An 18283-nucleotide genomic window follows, 5' to 3' on the forward strand; every position below is an offset into this window, starting at 1 on the left:
TGAACGATACACAATTAATCCAAATCAGCCACTTTGTGCATTGACCATTTCAAATTTTGTCATAAAATGTTGTATGACTATTACATATTTGTCTGATTTTCACCAAATTCGTCTTAGATCATCTCCAGAAAATGCCAGAAAAAAATTATTAAAAGCTTCTTGATTGACTAAACTGTTCTCAAATAACACATAAACAAATTTGATGGCATGATGCCAAGCTGATTTACAACATCAGTTTGGTAATTGCGCCACCTATTGGTCAAACATGATACGCAATTTAATAATATTACAAGTGATTGCATTTGTGATTTTTTTCAGCCATTTTGAATAAATCATATAAAAATGTCTTTAGTTACTCATTGTTGCAGTTGCTCTGAAGCTCTCTATGCTTGCATAATCATCATGCCTTTTTGTGCTTGGCCCCGTAATTGCTGCTTGCAGCTATATTTATTAATATTGTACACGTTGATTTAATCATCTTTATTTTATTGTTTCTTTCCCTCGTCTTGCGAAGGACGGCACCAGAATCTACGGCCGCTGTGGCGGTTTCTGTGGGAAGTGTCTTCCTCACCCTCATACGGGCCTTTTTGTCAAAATCCAGTAAGAAAAACGTCCATGACTTTGAACAGAACGCTTCAGAAAGTCTCTCTTTAACGTCTGGCAGCTACGGTAAGCCATCAGAAACCTTTTCGACGTCCCGCTTCAGCACTTTCTATTAACGAAAGTAACGAGAACCAAATAAGTGAGTCTCTCCAAGAATCAGGAAGCAGAATGGATTTGTTTTTTAATGGAAGAGTTGTTGCATGATCGGTCTGGTCAGACAAGATCCCGTTGAACCGAATGAAATTGTGATCATTTGGTTGCAACCACAGTGTATGAGGGTGTATTTTTATTTTTAGTTGTAGCAAACGGTCAAATCCCTCATTCGGGCAGTGTTTGACGTAAAGGGATTTATTTAACAATTTCAAAATATTTCATAATGCAGAATATCTGCTGTTTGTCCATGAAATACTGCATGTAAAAAACACACCGTTAACGAGTTTTAGATGTTTAAGCGCAAAAGACCCTGACGACAGCAAACAGCTTGATATGAAAACATAAATAATTGAATGTTTTGTATATTTGAATGTTTATAATTGGTCATGACAATCTAGAAAAGGACAGAAAACACTGCAGCGCTACTGAAATCTCTTTATCTTGACGATTGTCTTTAATGTAAAATGTCTGAAAATGTAAATAATTGTCCTTGCAAACTAGTCTGGTTAATATATGATAGTTTTTAATAATATTTAATATTATACAGACATCATTTACGGTGCTAAAGGCAGTTTGATCAAGCATGTGCTTTTGCTTTTTATACGGTTACTAATCTGATTAAAACAAAACAATATGAAGCAATAATTAAAATTCATGCTGAAATAAAACCAGTCTTCGGTGGTTCGCTGGGTTAGTTGACAAAATAAGAGACCGGCTAAACTGTAAAACAGATATCTCATGTCACAAAATGCAATTATTTGACACATAAAATGGATTTAAATGGACTAGATTAAGTACTTTGTTCAGATGAGCATCACTCCAGTTTTATTAGAAGGGAAGATTCAAGTAGATCAAATTAAAATGGCATAACCCTACCTCTCATAATCATGTGTTTGTACATTATTTATGTTTGACAATATTTATTCTGTAATTAAATGTACATACGTCATATTCTTATGACAGGAAATCGTATTATGAATATCGATCATTTTCTTTTGTCATTAACAAGAGGTTTACAGTGTAATGGTGCTGATTTTACTACTGAAACAACTTTTAACCATCAGCAGGATGGTTATTTTTAGAGATATTTTAACCTGGACGCTTCACTAATGGTCCTTTACTGTATGTAAATATATTAGTCGCGGTAGAATAAATAATTTGAACTAATCAGATGTTTCTTGAAGAGATTTTCCGCTTTCAACCAAAGTCTGCTTGATTACGCTTAATGTATGATTATATATAACTTGAAGGATATTGAGTTTGAAGCTTATTGAGCCTGTTTTAGGTTAACCTACAGTATAACGGATCATCTATGAGCAGCTAACGAACCTTTGACTATCATTGTGTTGATAGACAACTGAACTATATAAGGTCTGTATCAGAAATTAAAGGACTATATATGATGCACTATGTGCCAAGAGTCGTGTCGACATTTACACCTGTATATTAACAGTTCAGCTTTGTGAAATGTGTATTTTTAATATTCATACTTGAAGTGTGAACATCAGACGTTTTGCATCTCGGTGGAATGAAAAACGAGGCTTGTTTTCCACTTGTTGCCCAAAGAGTTTAATACAGTATCCAGTGTTTTTATAATGAAATCATCATCTTTGGTGCTACAGTAAAAATGTAATTGAGATTGTATTGATGTAATGGATTTACAGCACTGTACTAATGCTGATCGTCATAATAAAAGGAAATGTGTTCATTTTTGGTTGGTTTGGATGTTTTTTTATTGGAAAATTGTTGCAAAAGATTGTACCTAAAAGTATTAAAATGTAATTTGGGAATATAATCTGCAGTTTCTCAGTGTTTATGTTCACTTTAAAGCTTTTCGGTGTCTACAGATGTTAACCAGCAAAGGTAAAAATCACTTTTTGTATCTACATTTGATGAGAAACCAACATAACAGTGGTCTTCTGTAAGTATATGGACACTTTATGCTTTTATTACATCTGTCATTCAACAAAATGAAACAAGAATTTTAAATACAAGACTATTTTGATATTAATTTCTCATGCAGTAACGCCAGCGGCCAGCAGAGGTCGGTGTTGCTGTGATAAACCGCGCGCTCTTCACGTCACATGATGATGCGAACTCATTTTTCTCATTCTTTCTCACTCCAGAGAGAGGGAGTGAATGAATGTCAGCAGCACAAAACACGAGAAAATGTCCAGACTCTGGTGCTGAGCCTCGCCGTACATACGGAAATAATTTACGTCTGTTTGCCGCGATCCATAACCCTTCCTTTGACAAGGTGAAGCGTCATCAATCACGCGCGGGAAAACTCTTCTAGTCAGCAGCGGCTGTTATTCACAAGTTTATTTTCTTTCCATACACAATATTTTAATACTCTCCTAAGAAGCCTCGAGATGTTTCAATAAAATTAATGTATGTTCTGTACAAATACTGAAAGGATTAACGTTAGTTCACCCAAAACTGAAAATTCTGTCATTAATAACTCACCCTCGTCGTTCCACACCCGTAAGACGTTAATCTTCAGAGCGCAAATTAAGACATTTTTGTTGAAATCCGATGGCTCAGTGAGGCCTGTATAGCCAGCAATGATCCATAAAGGTACTAAAAACATATTTAAATCAAGTTCATGTGAGTACAGTGGTTCAATATTAATATTATAAAGTGACAAGAATATTTTTGGAGTGCCAAAAAAACAAAATAACGACTTATTTAGTGATGGCCGATTTCAAAACACTGCTTCAGGAAGATTCAGAGCATTATGAATCAGTGTATCGAATCAGCGGTTCGGAGCGCCAAAGTCACGTGATTTCAGCAGTTTGACACGCGATCCGAATCATGATTCGACACAAAAGATTCATAACGTCCGAAGCTTCATGAAGCAGTGAAAACCAGGTAGATTGACTGACGCTTTCAAATAAAACCATTTGTTTTGGCGGCCAGTCAGAATCAACCAATCACGTGAGTTTGGGGGCGGGACTATCTTTTAAATGTTTTTTTTTTAATTTTTTTTTATGGTAATTTTTTTTAAAAATTTTTTAATTTCAACCTTTTCAACACTGTAAAAAAGAAAGAAAGAAAGAAAGAAAGAAAGAAAGATGTTCTTCCTCAGTATTTTGGTCTTGTTTTCCAGTACATGTTGAGCTCCGCTGAGACCACACAGACATGATGGGATTAAAGGATTAGTTCACTTTCAAATAAACTTTTCCTGACAATTTACTCACCCCCATGTCATCCAAGATGTTCATGTCTTTCTTTCTTCAGTCGAAAAGAAATTAAGGTTTTTGATGAAAACATTCCAGGATTTTTCTCCTTATAGTGGACTTCAATGGGCACCAAATGGTTGAAGGTCAAAATGTCAGTTTCAGTGCAGCTTCAAAGAGCTTTAAACGATCCCAGACGAGGAATAAGAGTCTCGGTCATTTTTGAAAAAAAACCCGCTGCATTCGTTCCGTAACTAGAATAGGGAAGGCGTAGGACATACAGAGTAAGCTTTTTGAAGAATACGAAAGTGCGGTTTTGGCAGAACCACTTGGAAGGCAATCATTTGTTTATATAAAGCATATACATTTACATTTCTTTTTTAGAAAATGACAGATTGTTTCTCTAGATACGACTCTTATTCCTCGTCTGGTATCGTTTTAAGCTCTTTGAAGCTGCACTGAAACTGTAATTTTGACCTTCAACCTTTTGGTGCCCATTGAAGTCCACTATATGGACAATAATCCTGGAATGTTTTCATCAAAAACCTTCATTTCTTTTCAACTGAAGAAAGAAAGACATGAACATCTTGGATGACATGGGGGTGAGTAAATTATCAGGAAAATTTTACTTGAAAGTGAACTAATCCTTTAAAGTGCTGATGTTTCTGTTCAGATAATCGTCCTCTAGCCAAAGCAACAGCTTTATTCTTCCCTCATCTTCACCCTGATGTGCCACAAAACTCAAACGGCCTTTAAACTCACACAAAAGATCCAAACTATCATAATGATCTTCAAAAGCTTTCAAAGCCATAGCTGGAGTGAAGGTCAAAGCACTGTTTCTACTCTGGACGTGTGCGGTGAATCGAGACACAACACAGTTAAGCCACTCCTGAGAAACACTGAAGCACCAGATGAACTCAATACGTCAATTTTGAGCTTTTAAGAGCCATTAATGCTGGAATTGTGGTTATTGTGAATGAAATAATGCCCATGTTTATGTATTTTTCCTTGACATATGAGCAGCAGGGGCTGATGGGACTTTCACCTGGAATTTTGGGTCAGCAGGCCAAATTTCAGATTTTGCACCTGGACAGCAAAGGATGATGGGAATGTAGAGTGGAGAGTGACGAGTTCATGCATGAGACAAACTCCTAAACTGGTAAAAAAAAAATGGTTTATGTGTCATTATAATGTGCTTCATAACAGAAGTTTCTTGCTCTCGTCTATTTTTGCTCAGTTTGAACATCAGACACAAAGCAGCGAAAGGCTTCTGTCTCCTCCGTAACTTTGTTTTATTAACCTCTGTTGTTTTCACTGGACAGATTCTCCCTCTCCAACAGCTGTGGACCGACTCAAATTCAATTATGGGAATATTTGTTCAGCTCACTGTCGATAAGGCCGACTCATTGATTCGGTCCGTCCCTCCTTCCTCTGATTTTAATTTCCTGAACACATGATACGGTATCAAAGCCTCTTACATGCATTCTTCCTCATGGAGTCGTGTCGGACGCTCAGAGGTGTCCGAGGATCACAGAGGACACAGATAATCCAAACAACTCAGAATTGTTTTATCGCGGTTAACTCCGTGTTGAACACCAGATCTTCTCAAACTGTAGCTGTATGTAAATGCATGTAAATGAGGAGGCGGAGCATCACATGCTGCCCTGTTTGGAATGTCGTGCTTTCAAATCAATTAATCACATCTAACATAATTTTTTTACTTTAGTGAACTCAGCACAGCTTTACAGCATGATTGATTGACAGTTGAGGTTAGAACTAGTGCTGGGTAAAAAATATTGATTTCTCGATTTTAATCAATTCTCATTTTTACGAACCGATATCGATTCTTAAATCCCAATAATCGATTAGTCTAGTCTGTTTTCAGTTGATGAATGAGCAGAATATGTAGCTCCTCCCATCCAATAAAATCGCAATAATCTTTGTGCTTTGTTACTTTTGATATGAAGCAAAGTCTCAGATTTCAAATGACATCCATCTTATTATGAGATTCAAAAAATAAATAGCGCTTTGGCGCTGTTTAATGTGGTGTGACGGATCGCTTTAGCGCCTCAGTTAAAGAGAAGCATGTGATCATCCTCTCCTCCGCTTTAATACCAGTTACAGCGAAATAAACATGCATGAACATCTGAAGGTATGTTAAAATATACAGTACAACTTACTGAAATCCGTATCATGTCTCGTGTAATCGCTCAATCAGTGCTTCAACCTCGGAAAGACGTCAATAAAACAGCCGTAACGTAACGTCACATTTACCTCAGAAAAACATATTCAAATATTAATTATAATGTTCTTCTTTATTTAATGCATGTTTGAATAAATCAGTTATGACAGCCTCGATTTAAATGTTTATATTAAAAAAAAAACGAATTGGAGTAGAAATATGATTATGTAATTCTAAATCTTATTTATAATAAAAACATCGAGTGTAATTTAAGTGTTTGTATATAAATAAGTTAATTTAATCTTCAATATTATTACAGTAGTACCAGCTGACTCTCATATGTAGTTTACAGCATTAGTCGAGAGATTTTTTTCCTCTAGAAAATTTGCCATGTACTGTAACTGAAATACTACATCCAAAATAATCGATATCGAATCGAAAGCATGTGAATAGTAATTGAATGGAATCGTAAAAATCGTGTCAATACCCAGCCCTAGTTAGAACACAACAGACCAATCAGAACACAGCTTTCTTTGTTCTGAAGTAATTTAACAAGATGTTTTCATATTTGTGTTGAAACTTTTCATTGCAAAGGATGTTTCCAAACTTTTTTAGCACTTTGGTTTAACTCTTACCGCTTAGTGCTGTGCGTCTGACTAGTTTTCAAACAAAACAAAAGCACACTGGCATAATGTATCCTGATGTTTTAAACTCGCCGTTCTCAGATCTGACAGACGAATGAGCGCGTGTGCATTAATGTACATAAGACATAAACCTGAGCAGGAATATTTACTCGGCCTGGATAATTAATCTGAACTGTGCTAAACACGGAGCTGGAGAACATTTCTAACACACGTCCAGACCTGTGCCAGCTTTAAACACTCTGAACGATCCTCCATCTTAAAAGCATCATATATCGTCCAGAGCGGCGAGCGTTCGACTCATCTGCACATTCCTCCTGCTCACACAGAACATATTTAACCACAGGAGTTTTGATAAGGATGTGCAAATCCTTCGCTTTTCAAGACAAATAGGTGGTTTTGGTGCAGAGGAGCTTCACCCACACATCCCTCAACCTACGGCTGGAATCAGAGCAGAGACGACACGGATTTGTTTAGTTTCAGCACGATGGAGCTCCATTATGCTGCTGTCACACAGCGTTAGAAGGGAACATCAGGCACTTTCATGTGCGGATTAACTGCTGCCCGGATCTCGCCTCCGCTAATCCATTTCTTTCTCTAATAGCCACTAGCAGGAGGAATAATGCTGACGCTCCAGGAATCCAGACCAAGATCTGGACAGGACCTTCAGAAATCTGATCATCAGGTTATTAAGGAAATGTGAGTGGTTGCTAGAGTGTATTTTGGGTGGTTGCTAGGGAGTTGCTATGCAGTTACTATGGTGTTCTAGGTGTTCACTAGGGTATTTGGAGTGGTTCCTAGGGAGTTGTTATGCAGTTACTATGGTGTTCTAGGTGTTCACTAGGGTCATTTGAGTGGTTGCTAGGGAGTCGCTATGCAGTTACTATGGTGTTCTAGGTGTTCACTAGGGTAATTTGAGTGGTTGCTAGGGAGTTGCTATGCAGTTACTATGGTGTTCTAGGTGTTCACAAGGGTATTTGAGTGGTTGATAGGGAGTTGCTATGCAGTTACTGTGGTGATCTAAGTGGTCACTTGGGTACCACTTCTGGGTGTATTTTGAGTGGTTGCTAGGGAGTAATGCAGTTGCATTGATAAGATGTTCTAGGTGTTCACTAGGGTATTTGGAGTGGTTCCTAGGGAGTTGTTATGCAGTTACTATGGTGTTCTAGGTGTTCACTAGGGTATTTGGAGTGGTTGCTAGGGAGTTGCTATGCAGTTACTATGGTGTTCTAGGTGTTCACTAGGGTCATTTGAGTGGTTGCTAGGGAGTCGCTATGCAGTTACTATGGTGTTCTAGGTGTTCACAAGGGTATTTGAGTGGTTGATAGGGAGTTGCTATGCAGTTACTGTGGTGATCTAAGTGGTCACTTGGGTACCACTTCTGGGTGTATTTTGAGTGGTTGCTAGGGAGTAATGCAGTTGCATTGATAAGATGTTCTAGGTGTTCACTAGGGTCATTTGAGTGGTTGCTAGGGAGTCGCTATGCAGTTACTATGGTGTTCTAGGTGTTCACTAGGGTATTTGGAGTGGTTGCTAGGGAGTTGCTATGCAGTTACTATGGTGTTCTAGGTGTTCACAAGGGTATTTGAGTGGTTGATAGGGAGTTGCTATGCAGTTACTGTGGTGATCTAAGTGGTCACTTGGGTACCACTTCTGGGTGTATTTTGAGTGGTTGCTAGGGAGTAATGCAGTTGCATTGCTAAGATGTTCTAGGTGTTCGCTAGGGTATTTTGAGTGGTTGCTAGGGAGTTGCTATGCAGTTACTATGGTGTTCTAAATGGTCACTGGTATTTTGAGTCATTGCTAGTGAGCTATGCAATTGCATTGCTTTGATCTAGGTGGTTACTAGGGTATTATGGTTGGTTGCTAGGGAGTTGCTATGCAGTTACTATGGTGTTCAAGGTGTTCACTAGGGTATTTGGAGTGGTTGCTAGGTAGTTGCTATGCACTTACTATGGTGATCTAAGTGATCACTTGTGTATTCTGAATGGTTGCTAGGGAGTTGCTATGCAGTTACTATGGTGTTCTAAATGGTCACGGGTATTTTGAGTCGTTGCTAGGGAGCTATGTTGTTGTATTACTATGATCTAGGTGTTCACAAGGGTATTTGGAGTGGTTGCTAGGGAGTTGTTATACAGTTACTATGGTGTTCTAGGTGTTCACAAGGGTATTCTGAATGGTTGCTAGGGAGTTACTATGCAGTTACTATGGTGTTCTAAATGGTCACTTGGGTATTTTGAGTCATTGCTACGGAGTTATGCAGTTGCACTGCAATGATCTAGGTGGTTACTAGGGTATTTTGGGTGGTTGCTATGCAATTACTATGGTGTTCTAGGTGTTCACTAGGGTATTTTGGGTGATTGCAAGGGAGTTGCTATGCAGTTACTATGGTGCTCTAGGTGTTCACTGGGGTATTGAGTGGTTGCTAGGGAGTAATGCAGTTGCATTGCTAAAATGTTCTAGATGTTACTATGGTGTTCTGAGTGTTCACTAGGGTATTTTGGGTGGTTGCTATAATGAGTTATGCAGTTGCATTGCTATGATGTTCTAGGTGGTTACAAGGGTTTTTGGGTGGTTGCTAGTGAGTTGTTATGTACTTTTAGTGGTGTTATATGTGTTCACTAGGGTATTTTGGGTGGTTGAAAGGGATTTACCATGCATTTGCATTGCTATGGTTTGTTCTAGGTGGTTGCTAGGGTGTTTTGGGTGCTTGCTAGGGGGTTGCTATGATGTTTTAGGTGATTGCTTGAGTATTTTGGGTGGTTGTTAGGGAGTTGCTATGCAGTTACTATGGTGTTCCAGGTGGCCACAAGGGTATTTTGGTTGGTTGCTAGGGAGTAGCTATGCAGTTGCTATGGTATTCTAGGTAGTCATTGGGGTATTTTGGGTGGTTGCTAGGGAGTTGCTATGTAGTTAATATAGTGTTCTAGGGGCTTGCTAGAATGTTTTGCAAAGTTGCTAGGGAGTTGTAATGCAATGCAGTTGATTTGCTATGGTGATCTAGGTGTTTACTATTTTGTGTGGTTGCTAGGGAGTTGCTATGTAGTTGCACGGGTGTTTCTAGGCATTTTATTCCAGTTTGGCATGAAAAGAGTCCCTTTAGTCTAGTTTTATAGGTCTGAACACATCACTAACCCTCAAAATGAACATTTTTCAAACATTTAACATTGATTTTTCTAACATTTAAAGTCAAAGAAATACTTGAATCAGATCAAAGTGAGCATAAACATCAAATAACAGAGCTCATGTGAGGAAGAGAACAGCTGAGGCTGATGTGAATCTTTGTCTTAAAGCCCATATAAACAGTCCATGAGGCCTGTGAACAATAGTGTTAGTTTTGATGTTGTGATTGAAGAGCAGCTGTTTAGTTGTTTTCGCCTGAAGCCCTTCCGACTGAACAGATCATTTTAGCAGTAAGATACAGATGTGAGCAGTGAAATCTACATCCAAAAACACTGAGCAAATTAGATGTTGACAAATTATGCTTGAAAAAAAAATGCTGTGTGTATGCAGTGGACAGATTGTTTCTCTGATATGACTTGAAACAATAGAAAGTGTTGGATCAGACACTGGGCTCAGGGCTTTACTGACCGCATGGCTCTTTTCACGGTCAAAGAGACGCAGCGGGGTCAGAGAGTGTGTGAAAGACTTTCAACGCCAGGCCACATTAGTGCCACCTGCTGCCCTCTTCATGCCAGCCGTGCCACAGATTAAAGGGCATTACGACCGCTTGCACGCTAGCTTTCTTCACTATTAACACGACAGCATCAAACCTTTTTACAAATACTTATGGACATGTGCTTGAATGTTTGTCCTTTTTATTTTCAAACTTTCTTTCTTTTAAATTTTTTCAAACTATCTTTTGAATGTCCAGGTGTACTTTTGAGCTTTTCACATTTTCAAACTGTTTTGAATGTTCACATTTTTAAACGATATGAAATGTAGAACTTTTAAACTTTCAAATGTTGTTAGGACTTTTTGACCTTTTGAACTTTCAAACTATTTTAAATGTATTATTTTAACTTTCAAATTTTCAAACTGTGTTTTGAAATTTCAAATTTTCAAACATTGTTTTGAACTTTAAAACATATCAAAATGTAGATATTTTTTTTTGAACTTTCAAATATTCAAACATGAAATTTAGACCTTTTAAACTTTGAAACATTTTGAAATTTAGAACTTTGAAACTTTGAAACGTTTTGAAATTTAGAACTTTGAAACTTTGAAACGTTTTGAAATTTAGAACTTTTGAACTTTCAAACGTTTTGAAATTTAGAACTTTTGAACTTTCAAATTAAAACATATTTAACTAACTTTAAACTTTTAACTTTAAACTTTCACTTTAAATAGTTCACTTTAAATAGTTTTTTTTCCCATACAGATTAATATACTTTTCAGGGTTACAGTGTTATAGATTAATATATTTTTCTCTATTAATATGAGCTGATGAAATCTGCATGCAATATGATGATAAAAGAATTAGTAAATGCTGTTATAACTGTTTTACTTGTAGTATAGTCGCACTGTTGCCTTTGGCTTGCTTAGTTGGGGACACTTGACATTTAATATTCAACAGTGCTTCTGATCTGCCTGCATTGACACTATTCTTTAAGAGCTGCTGTGCAGCCAAAATTATATATCAGTTATCACTGTAAAGCTACTTTGACACAATCTGCATTGTAAAAAGCGCTATATAAATAAAGGTGACTATAGCATGCCCAAATTTCATGTCAACTAACAACATACATGTGAATGAGAGCACAGACCGTACAGTAAAAACATTAATAAAGCATGTCATTTGTAACCCTGCAGGTCGGGCGCGCTGCCCTGATGGCGTGCTGCTCCAGTGATCCCGCAGATGGAGAGTTTAATCCCTGGCCCCCGTTCTGTCGCCGGTGTGACCCGCTTCCCTTTGGGGTTCCCTGATCTGCCGGCCGGTGATGTCATCATTCCGGTGCGTGAGACGGAAGCTCCGCTGAGCGTCTGTAAACGTCTGACTTGAAACTGATGTGTCAGCAGTGTGTAGAGCCCTATAATGCTGACACATCAGTTTCTCCTCAGACCCTGCTGAATCAGAGCCAGAGCAGATTGTGCCACATAATACCTGCATTTTTTTTTTTTTTTTTTTGCTGATTTGCAAATATATATTTTATAATATTAGATGATGCTGAGTTGAAAATTATCAATAAAACTTTCCGTCACAGTTTTTTCACAAAATAAGAATGAAGACAAGACAGTTCATAGTCACCACGAGCATCACAAAAGAATCATAACTGTAGTCCATATGACTTGTGTTTTATATTCCAGGTAATCTGCTGAAGCTCTCAAATCTCACGTTCAGGTTCATTAATGTCTTGTTTGATTTTATCTTAATAACCATAATGGTACATATTTTTCTAAGATCAACAGAATCCATCAGGATTTGGTTGCATCATTAAAATTGTTTTGTTATATTATTGCTTAATATTTTTCTCTGCTCATGTGGCCTTTGCGGCATCAATAGAAAATCAGTTTAGAAGTGAAGAAAGTCACTGTGTGTGTGTGTGTGTGTGTGTGTGTGTGTGTGTGTGTGTGTGTGTGTCTCTCTCTCGCTGTGAACCTCAGGAAATAACATTCGTCTGTTTCAGTTGATTTTCCCACCCTGGTTTCCTGAGCTTGAATAATGTTGTGTGTCCATGCAAGACATATATGTATATATACAGATCATAATGATTTCAGATCTCATATTTCATCAAACACATTGGGATTGGTTTGTGACCGCATGCTGAAGCCCATCTCAGAGATCCGTCTGATCCGTTTGTCACAGTAACACTGACTCAAAAGCCTCCGGATCATCAGAACAGCTCAGATCCTGGAGTTCAGGACTGACGTGTGTCGCTCTCCGGCGCTCCGTGACTCTTGGCTTCAGACTCGTGCTGTCATAATATTTTCCAGATGAGCTCTGAAACAAACTTCACGCTCATGTTTTCACGAGCGCCGCTGCCAAACGCTCAGAATAACAACAAACACCGTTATTAGATGAACAGCCACAGATTCTCCTGTTTGTTTTCCTTATCTTTCCTCATTTTTCTACAGTTCTCTCTAAATTGTTTCTCAGAGAAAGGAAAATACTGGAGCATTGCATTAAATAGGAATAGTATTTAACATACACACACATTTATTTATTTTTTTTCAGCATATGTTCTCGTTTTTGAAATATTTCCAGAAGTCATGAGTGATTGATCACATGAGTGTTTCGGGATGGTTTTGTGTCGTAGGGAGTGTATGGGAGGTTAAAGAGGCGAGATGAATTGACATCGGGTTCATTTATTTGTCTTTAGGCTGAGCAAATATTATTTCTTTGGGCTCTGATGCTGCAAACATCAATTCTCCAGGACGACTTCTAAAAATATCTTCCTTTTGTGTATAATATCACATCAATGTTAAAAGTAAGCTACTAGGATTTGACAAGGGAGCCTTTTTAGGACAGAATGAGTCTTTGCATTGAAATGGAAAGTTTTCTGTTGCTTTATTGTGCATTAGATGAAAGATCTCAGATTAAGGAACAAATGATGTTCTTCCCATGAAATACAGAAATATGGAAATGTGCTTGGCAGGAGCGCAGAAGTCAAATCCAGAGTTTAATCTCATTGAAGATCAAACCCGTGACGGATATAACAGCACCAGCTGAACTCTTTGTAAATGTTGGAGGAAAGTCATATTAAAATGCATGTTATTCTTGGTTTAAGATGTTTGTGTTTGTACTTACCAGTCGATCTTCATGCATCAGCGCCACTAGAGGCACAAAAACACACTCAGCTTTAAAGTCATCATGAAAGTGAAGTTGAGCTGGTCTTTTCTTCTCTATTGTGTCGTATATCAAAGTGAAACGCTTTGCAAACAAGAACAAATGAAGGGCGGGGCTTGATTTTGTCTGTGGGGAATTGATTGGATGGTTGTGGTTTGCTATTGGTGGATCTCATGTGAGTGACAGGTTGCCCCGCCCTCGTCATCAGAGAAGAGAAGAGATGCTGCAAGAGGGAGGAGAAGATAATCTGACTCAATATTATGAGGAACATGAATTTAAAAAGACAATGATGGGCATCTATAAATAATGTAATAAATTCTACAATTTTGCATTAAAAGCAAGTGTGAATTTTGATTTCAAGGTGACTTTTGGATTCACACACTGCTGCTCTGTCAGCACACATGATTCACTCTCACCTCGTCAACACTAACCGGGTTAGAGGAGAAACGGTTCATTCCACGGATAGTTTCTTCTTTGTAGTCGCTCGGAGCGTCTCATTGAGAGACTTTAATGAGCACAAATTACAGACGGGGAGGAAACAGAACAAGGTTTGGCCAGTTTGAAACTGCTGGAGCTTTTAAAATACACTTAAAATAAATGGTTTTTGGAGCAGAAGAAACATTTTCAGTTCCCCGAAGAACCTTTCTGTGATCAGTCCGTAAGAACCTTTATTTTCTTACTGTGAAGATGATTTTAATCATCTAAATCTATTTTGAATTTACATAAAAGTAATTTTTAGACCATCAATTTTCCCAACTAGTCATCATCTGGACGATTTTATAGTGAACAATGTTACTGACTTGCAAGTTCCCAGCATGCATTGCAACATGGATAAATGATGCAGTTGTTGTGGATTATTGTTTTAGCGCTTTAAATTATGTTTTTGTCATCACTGTTAGTTTTTTGTTGTGTGATGATGTTCACACATTTATCTAAATTTATGAATTGAATTCTTGTTGAATAAGAAATCTATGCCTAGACAAAGATTTATTGGCTCAAAGAAAAAGTTTTGCATTTAGTGAACAAACAAATTTTGTTGAGTTGATGTGAGACTTAAATTATTTTATTTTTTATTTTACTTTTATTGCATTGTAAATATTTTCTTTATTTAAATAATTTTGAAGAGTAGTTGTGAGACTCAAATTTTCATGTTTTTATTTGGTTTTATTTTTTATTGCATTGCATATTTTTTATATATATATATATATATATATATATATATATATATATATATATATATATATATATATATATATATACTTTGATTTAAGTTTAATTATTTTATTTTATTTTATTTTATTTATTTATGGACTGCATTGAATTCCATTGCATGTTTTACTTTATTGCATTTATTTTAAATAATTGTTTTACTTTGATTTAAGTAATTTTGAAGAGTTGTTGTGAGACTCAAATTTCCCTATTTCCTTATTTTATATTTTATTTTTTATATAAAGTTTTTTTTTTTTTTTTTTTTTTTTTTTTTTGCATAAAGTGTAATTGTTGAGTTCAGATCAGTTTTTACAGATGAATTGTGGGGTGAAACGCTGAGATTGTCTCTGGCAGATCTTAAATCTTTGAAAGTGACTGTGGAGTAAAAACTCTTCCAGTTATGGATCTTCACTGCCTTCAGTACCATGTAGAAGCATGTTTGATTGTAAAAATAAATTTTTATTACAATAATGGTATGCAAAAGCTTTCCAATACTTTGCCTACATCGCCTCATTTATCCAGAAGAACATAAAAGCCTCGAAAATCCCCAGAATTTATTGCAAATTTTATTGGGGCAGAATTTCTGTGGTAATTATTATTAAAGGCTATAACAGAAGAACCATAAAACTGGTTGTTTTACAGCTGTTTAGACTCCGGACGTGTCCAAGAGAAGAAGATCAAGACTCGTCTGAGCTGTTCAACAGGATTCTAGTGAACACTGCTTCCTCTAGGGAACATAAGCTAGAGAAGCTCTTGTTTGTCTCTGTCAGGCGAGAAGGAATCTGTGTGAACTCTGACGGGTTTATATGTATTTCTGAAGTGTTTTTATGGTGCTCTTTAAACTGACGGAGCACATATCAGTCTCATTGAAGGTAATAATACACTGTTTCAAGAGCCTCCCCTGAGACTCCAAACTATTACACTGAAAGAAAAGTGAACATCCTTCAGCGTTCATGTATTTAAGCAGTGTCACACTGCTCTCATATGACACGTCTGCACTGTATGAAACCCGTCCGTCCGTTCTGTGCGTGAGAGATACACATCGCTTTGACAAACGCTGGAAAAGCTGCAGATTGTGACGTGTTCAAGGCCCAGAGCCAGAATAAAGCTTTGGGAACTCGCTAAACTTCTGCTGATCCCACCAAATCACATCACACAGATGGAGAGAGAGTTATCACTGAATGTGTGGCCGAGTCCAGAGTTCAGCTCAAGGCCGCGAGCGCATCTGATTATTCCAGCAATTAGCACTGACTGTTATTAGTCCTGTTCCCACACTGAATGACTTCATCTTACTGCTTCACGTTCTTCTGATCATTACACTTTTATTGAATCGCTTTGCATATTTTATTGCATTGCATTCAATTAATGCAAGCACTTGGTGCTTGACTTTCTACTTTTAAATGTAATATTTTTATTTTATTTATTTATTTTATTAAAAAAATTGTGTGCAATGCAATGCAAAACTTTTATTTTATCACATTTTATTGCTTTGCATTGCATATTTTTTCTTTATTTTATTGTTTTGCATTGAATTAATGGAAGCACTTGTATGACTTTCACTTGACTTTATTATTTTATTTTATTTTATTTTATTTTATTTTATTTTATTTTATTTTATTTTATTTTATTTTATTTTATTTTATTTTCATTTCATTAATGCAAACACTTGAATGGCTTATATTTGACCTAAATTTATTATTTTATTACTTTATTTTATTATATCTTTGTGTTTCAGCGGCCTGACATGTCACCTTCTGACGTGAGTTTGGGGCAGGACTATCTGTTTGACTGACCAATGGCAGACGTCATTTTTACAAATCCATTTAGTGCCAGAGAAATGACAGAGTGCAGCTTAACGTTCTCCTGTTAGCAGATGAAAATGTGCTGTTTCTGTAGTTTTGGGTGGGTTTGTCTCATGGCGTTCAGTGTGAAGAGCCTCTCAGATCCTCCATGTGTGCCGAGAGCTGAATATAGAGCAGAATCACCACACGGTCAGGATTTGTCCAGCGGTTCGCAGCCGCAGGTGAAGCCGAGGTCAGGGATTATTATGGGACATTTGGAGGCTTACATTCAAACCGCTTGTTGAAATCCACCATCAGCTGTGTTTACCAGAAATCACATCTGTAATGAAGTCCTGTGCTGGATTTCCCTTCTTAAAGGGACAGTTCACTCAGAAAACGGTCCTGATGGTTTCCTCTAACGAGAATAAGTGCTGATGATAATTAATAATATTACATGTCTCTAAATAATAGTTAGTAATGCTATTCATTGAATCAATGCAGGCATTTGAATAGCTTTATTTTAGTGCATGACTTTCCTCTTCTGAACTGATATCATGTTGTAATGTAATGCTTTAATGTAAGTCAGATGGTCATTATTGCAAAATAATGCAGTAAAACTTCTCCAGATTTATTTTGCAATAATGACCGTCTGACTTACAGTGTAACATCACAGTGGCTCAATCCCGTTTTATGAGTTTTGAGGCGGTTTTGTGTGTTTTGGCGGGAAATGAGGCTGACCCCGTGACCTCTGCACCCGCTCCAGAGTAAACACTGCCTCACTGTCCGCTGTCGTCTTATCCATGAACATCCGCACATCCCTTCGGCTCCGTGACCCTCCGGTAACCTCGTCTGTAACTCATACCAGGACAGGAGGATCAGGGGAGGTCAGAGGTCAAGCTCCTGATTTCACTCGCTAATTTCGATCGTCGTTTGCTGATTAGACGTGAACAGACGCGGACTGATAGTGACAGCGCCGGTAACTCTGCTGGGATGGATTTAATGGAGTAAATATGGTACAGAGATTGAACTTCAGTTATATGATGAATAGTTCTGGTTTTTGTTATTATTATTGAACTTTATTTGTTATTATAAATTAAACGCTATTTATATTTATCTTAATTTTATTTGTTTTATTGGTTTATTTTAACCTGCTGATCAAAACCAATGAAACCAGCCATGGCTTGTGAGGCTAATCCTGGTTATCCTGGTTAGTTTTGTGTTTTGGGATTGCAGCAGTCCAGTGTTGATGTGCTTCAGGTTGTGTTTTCTCCAGCAGGGAGTAGTTTGCTGTGATCTGGAGATGCTCTTTTGTTTACTGCGTGCCTGAGATGCTATTCCTGTGCCGCTGATTGGAGTTATGTGTTGGCTTTAATCGGGAACAGTTATCCCGGCTCTGCCTCAGGAATGCGCCTCAGGAGACGGCAGAAAATAGCTCGGCGAGGACACCAGATAAAATCTGTTTGGTGGAACTGATCTGACTTCTCTTTTTATAGAGCAGCAGCAGCAGCAGCGCCCAGACCCGCTCGACCCGGGCCACCCGCGAGTCTTCCTGTGGGGAACCGGAGCCGGTGCGAGTCACCCGACCGCACACCTATGACTTACTGAGACGTAATTATGAGCCAGAAAGTCTAAATTATGTCAGAAACAAAGGTCGAAATTATGGCTTTCTGTCATGATTATGACTTTTTATGTCAATAACGACTTATCTCATAATTGACTTTTAATGTTATAATTGACTTTTAAGTCAT

At 37.5% G+C, this 18283-nt stretch overlaps 1 protein-coding gene and 1 long non-coding RNA gene across 3 annotated transcripts in view; both read left to right on the forward strand.

The window, feature by feature from the left end:
* The window catches only part of LOC125246949 (A disintegrin and metalloproteinase with thrombospondin motifs 20), a 93334-nt gene extending 90870 nt beyond the window's left edge, over window positions 1-2464 (forward strand). For both annotated transcript variants that reach the window (XM_048158102.1, XM_048158103.1), the window contains one exon: window positions 515-2464. In XM_048158102.1, coding sequence (XP_048014059.1) covers window positions 515-604 — 90 coding nt within the window. In that variant the 3' untranslated portion in view covers window positions 605-2464. The remainder of the gene's footprint in view (window positions 1-514) is intronic.
* Window positions 2465-6639: 4175 nt separating this feature from the next.
* On the forward strand, window positions 6640-12211 carry LOC125247510. Its single transcript, XR_007180098.1, has 2 exons — window positions 6640-7457; window positions 11571-12211. It is a non-coding gene; the product is annotated as an uncharacterized LOC125247510 (long non-coding RNA).
* The last annotated feature ends 6072 nt before the right edge of the window (window positions 12212-18283 follow it).

The sequence above is a fragment of the Megalobrama amblycephala genome, linkage group LG15, assembly GCF_018812025.1.
Source record: "Megalobrama amblycephala isolate DHTTF-2021 linkage group LG15, ASM1881202v1, whole genome shotgun sequence".
NCBI classification, from domain to species: Eukaryota; Metazoa; Chordata; class Actinopteri; order Cypriniformes; family Xenocyprididae; genus Megalobrama; species Megalobrama amblycephala.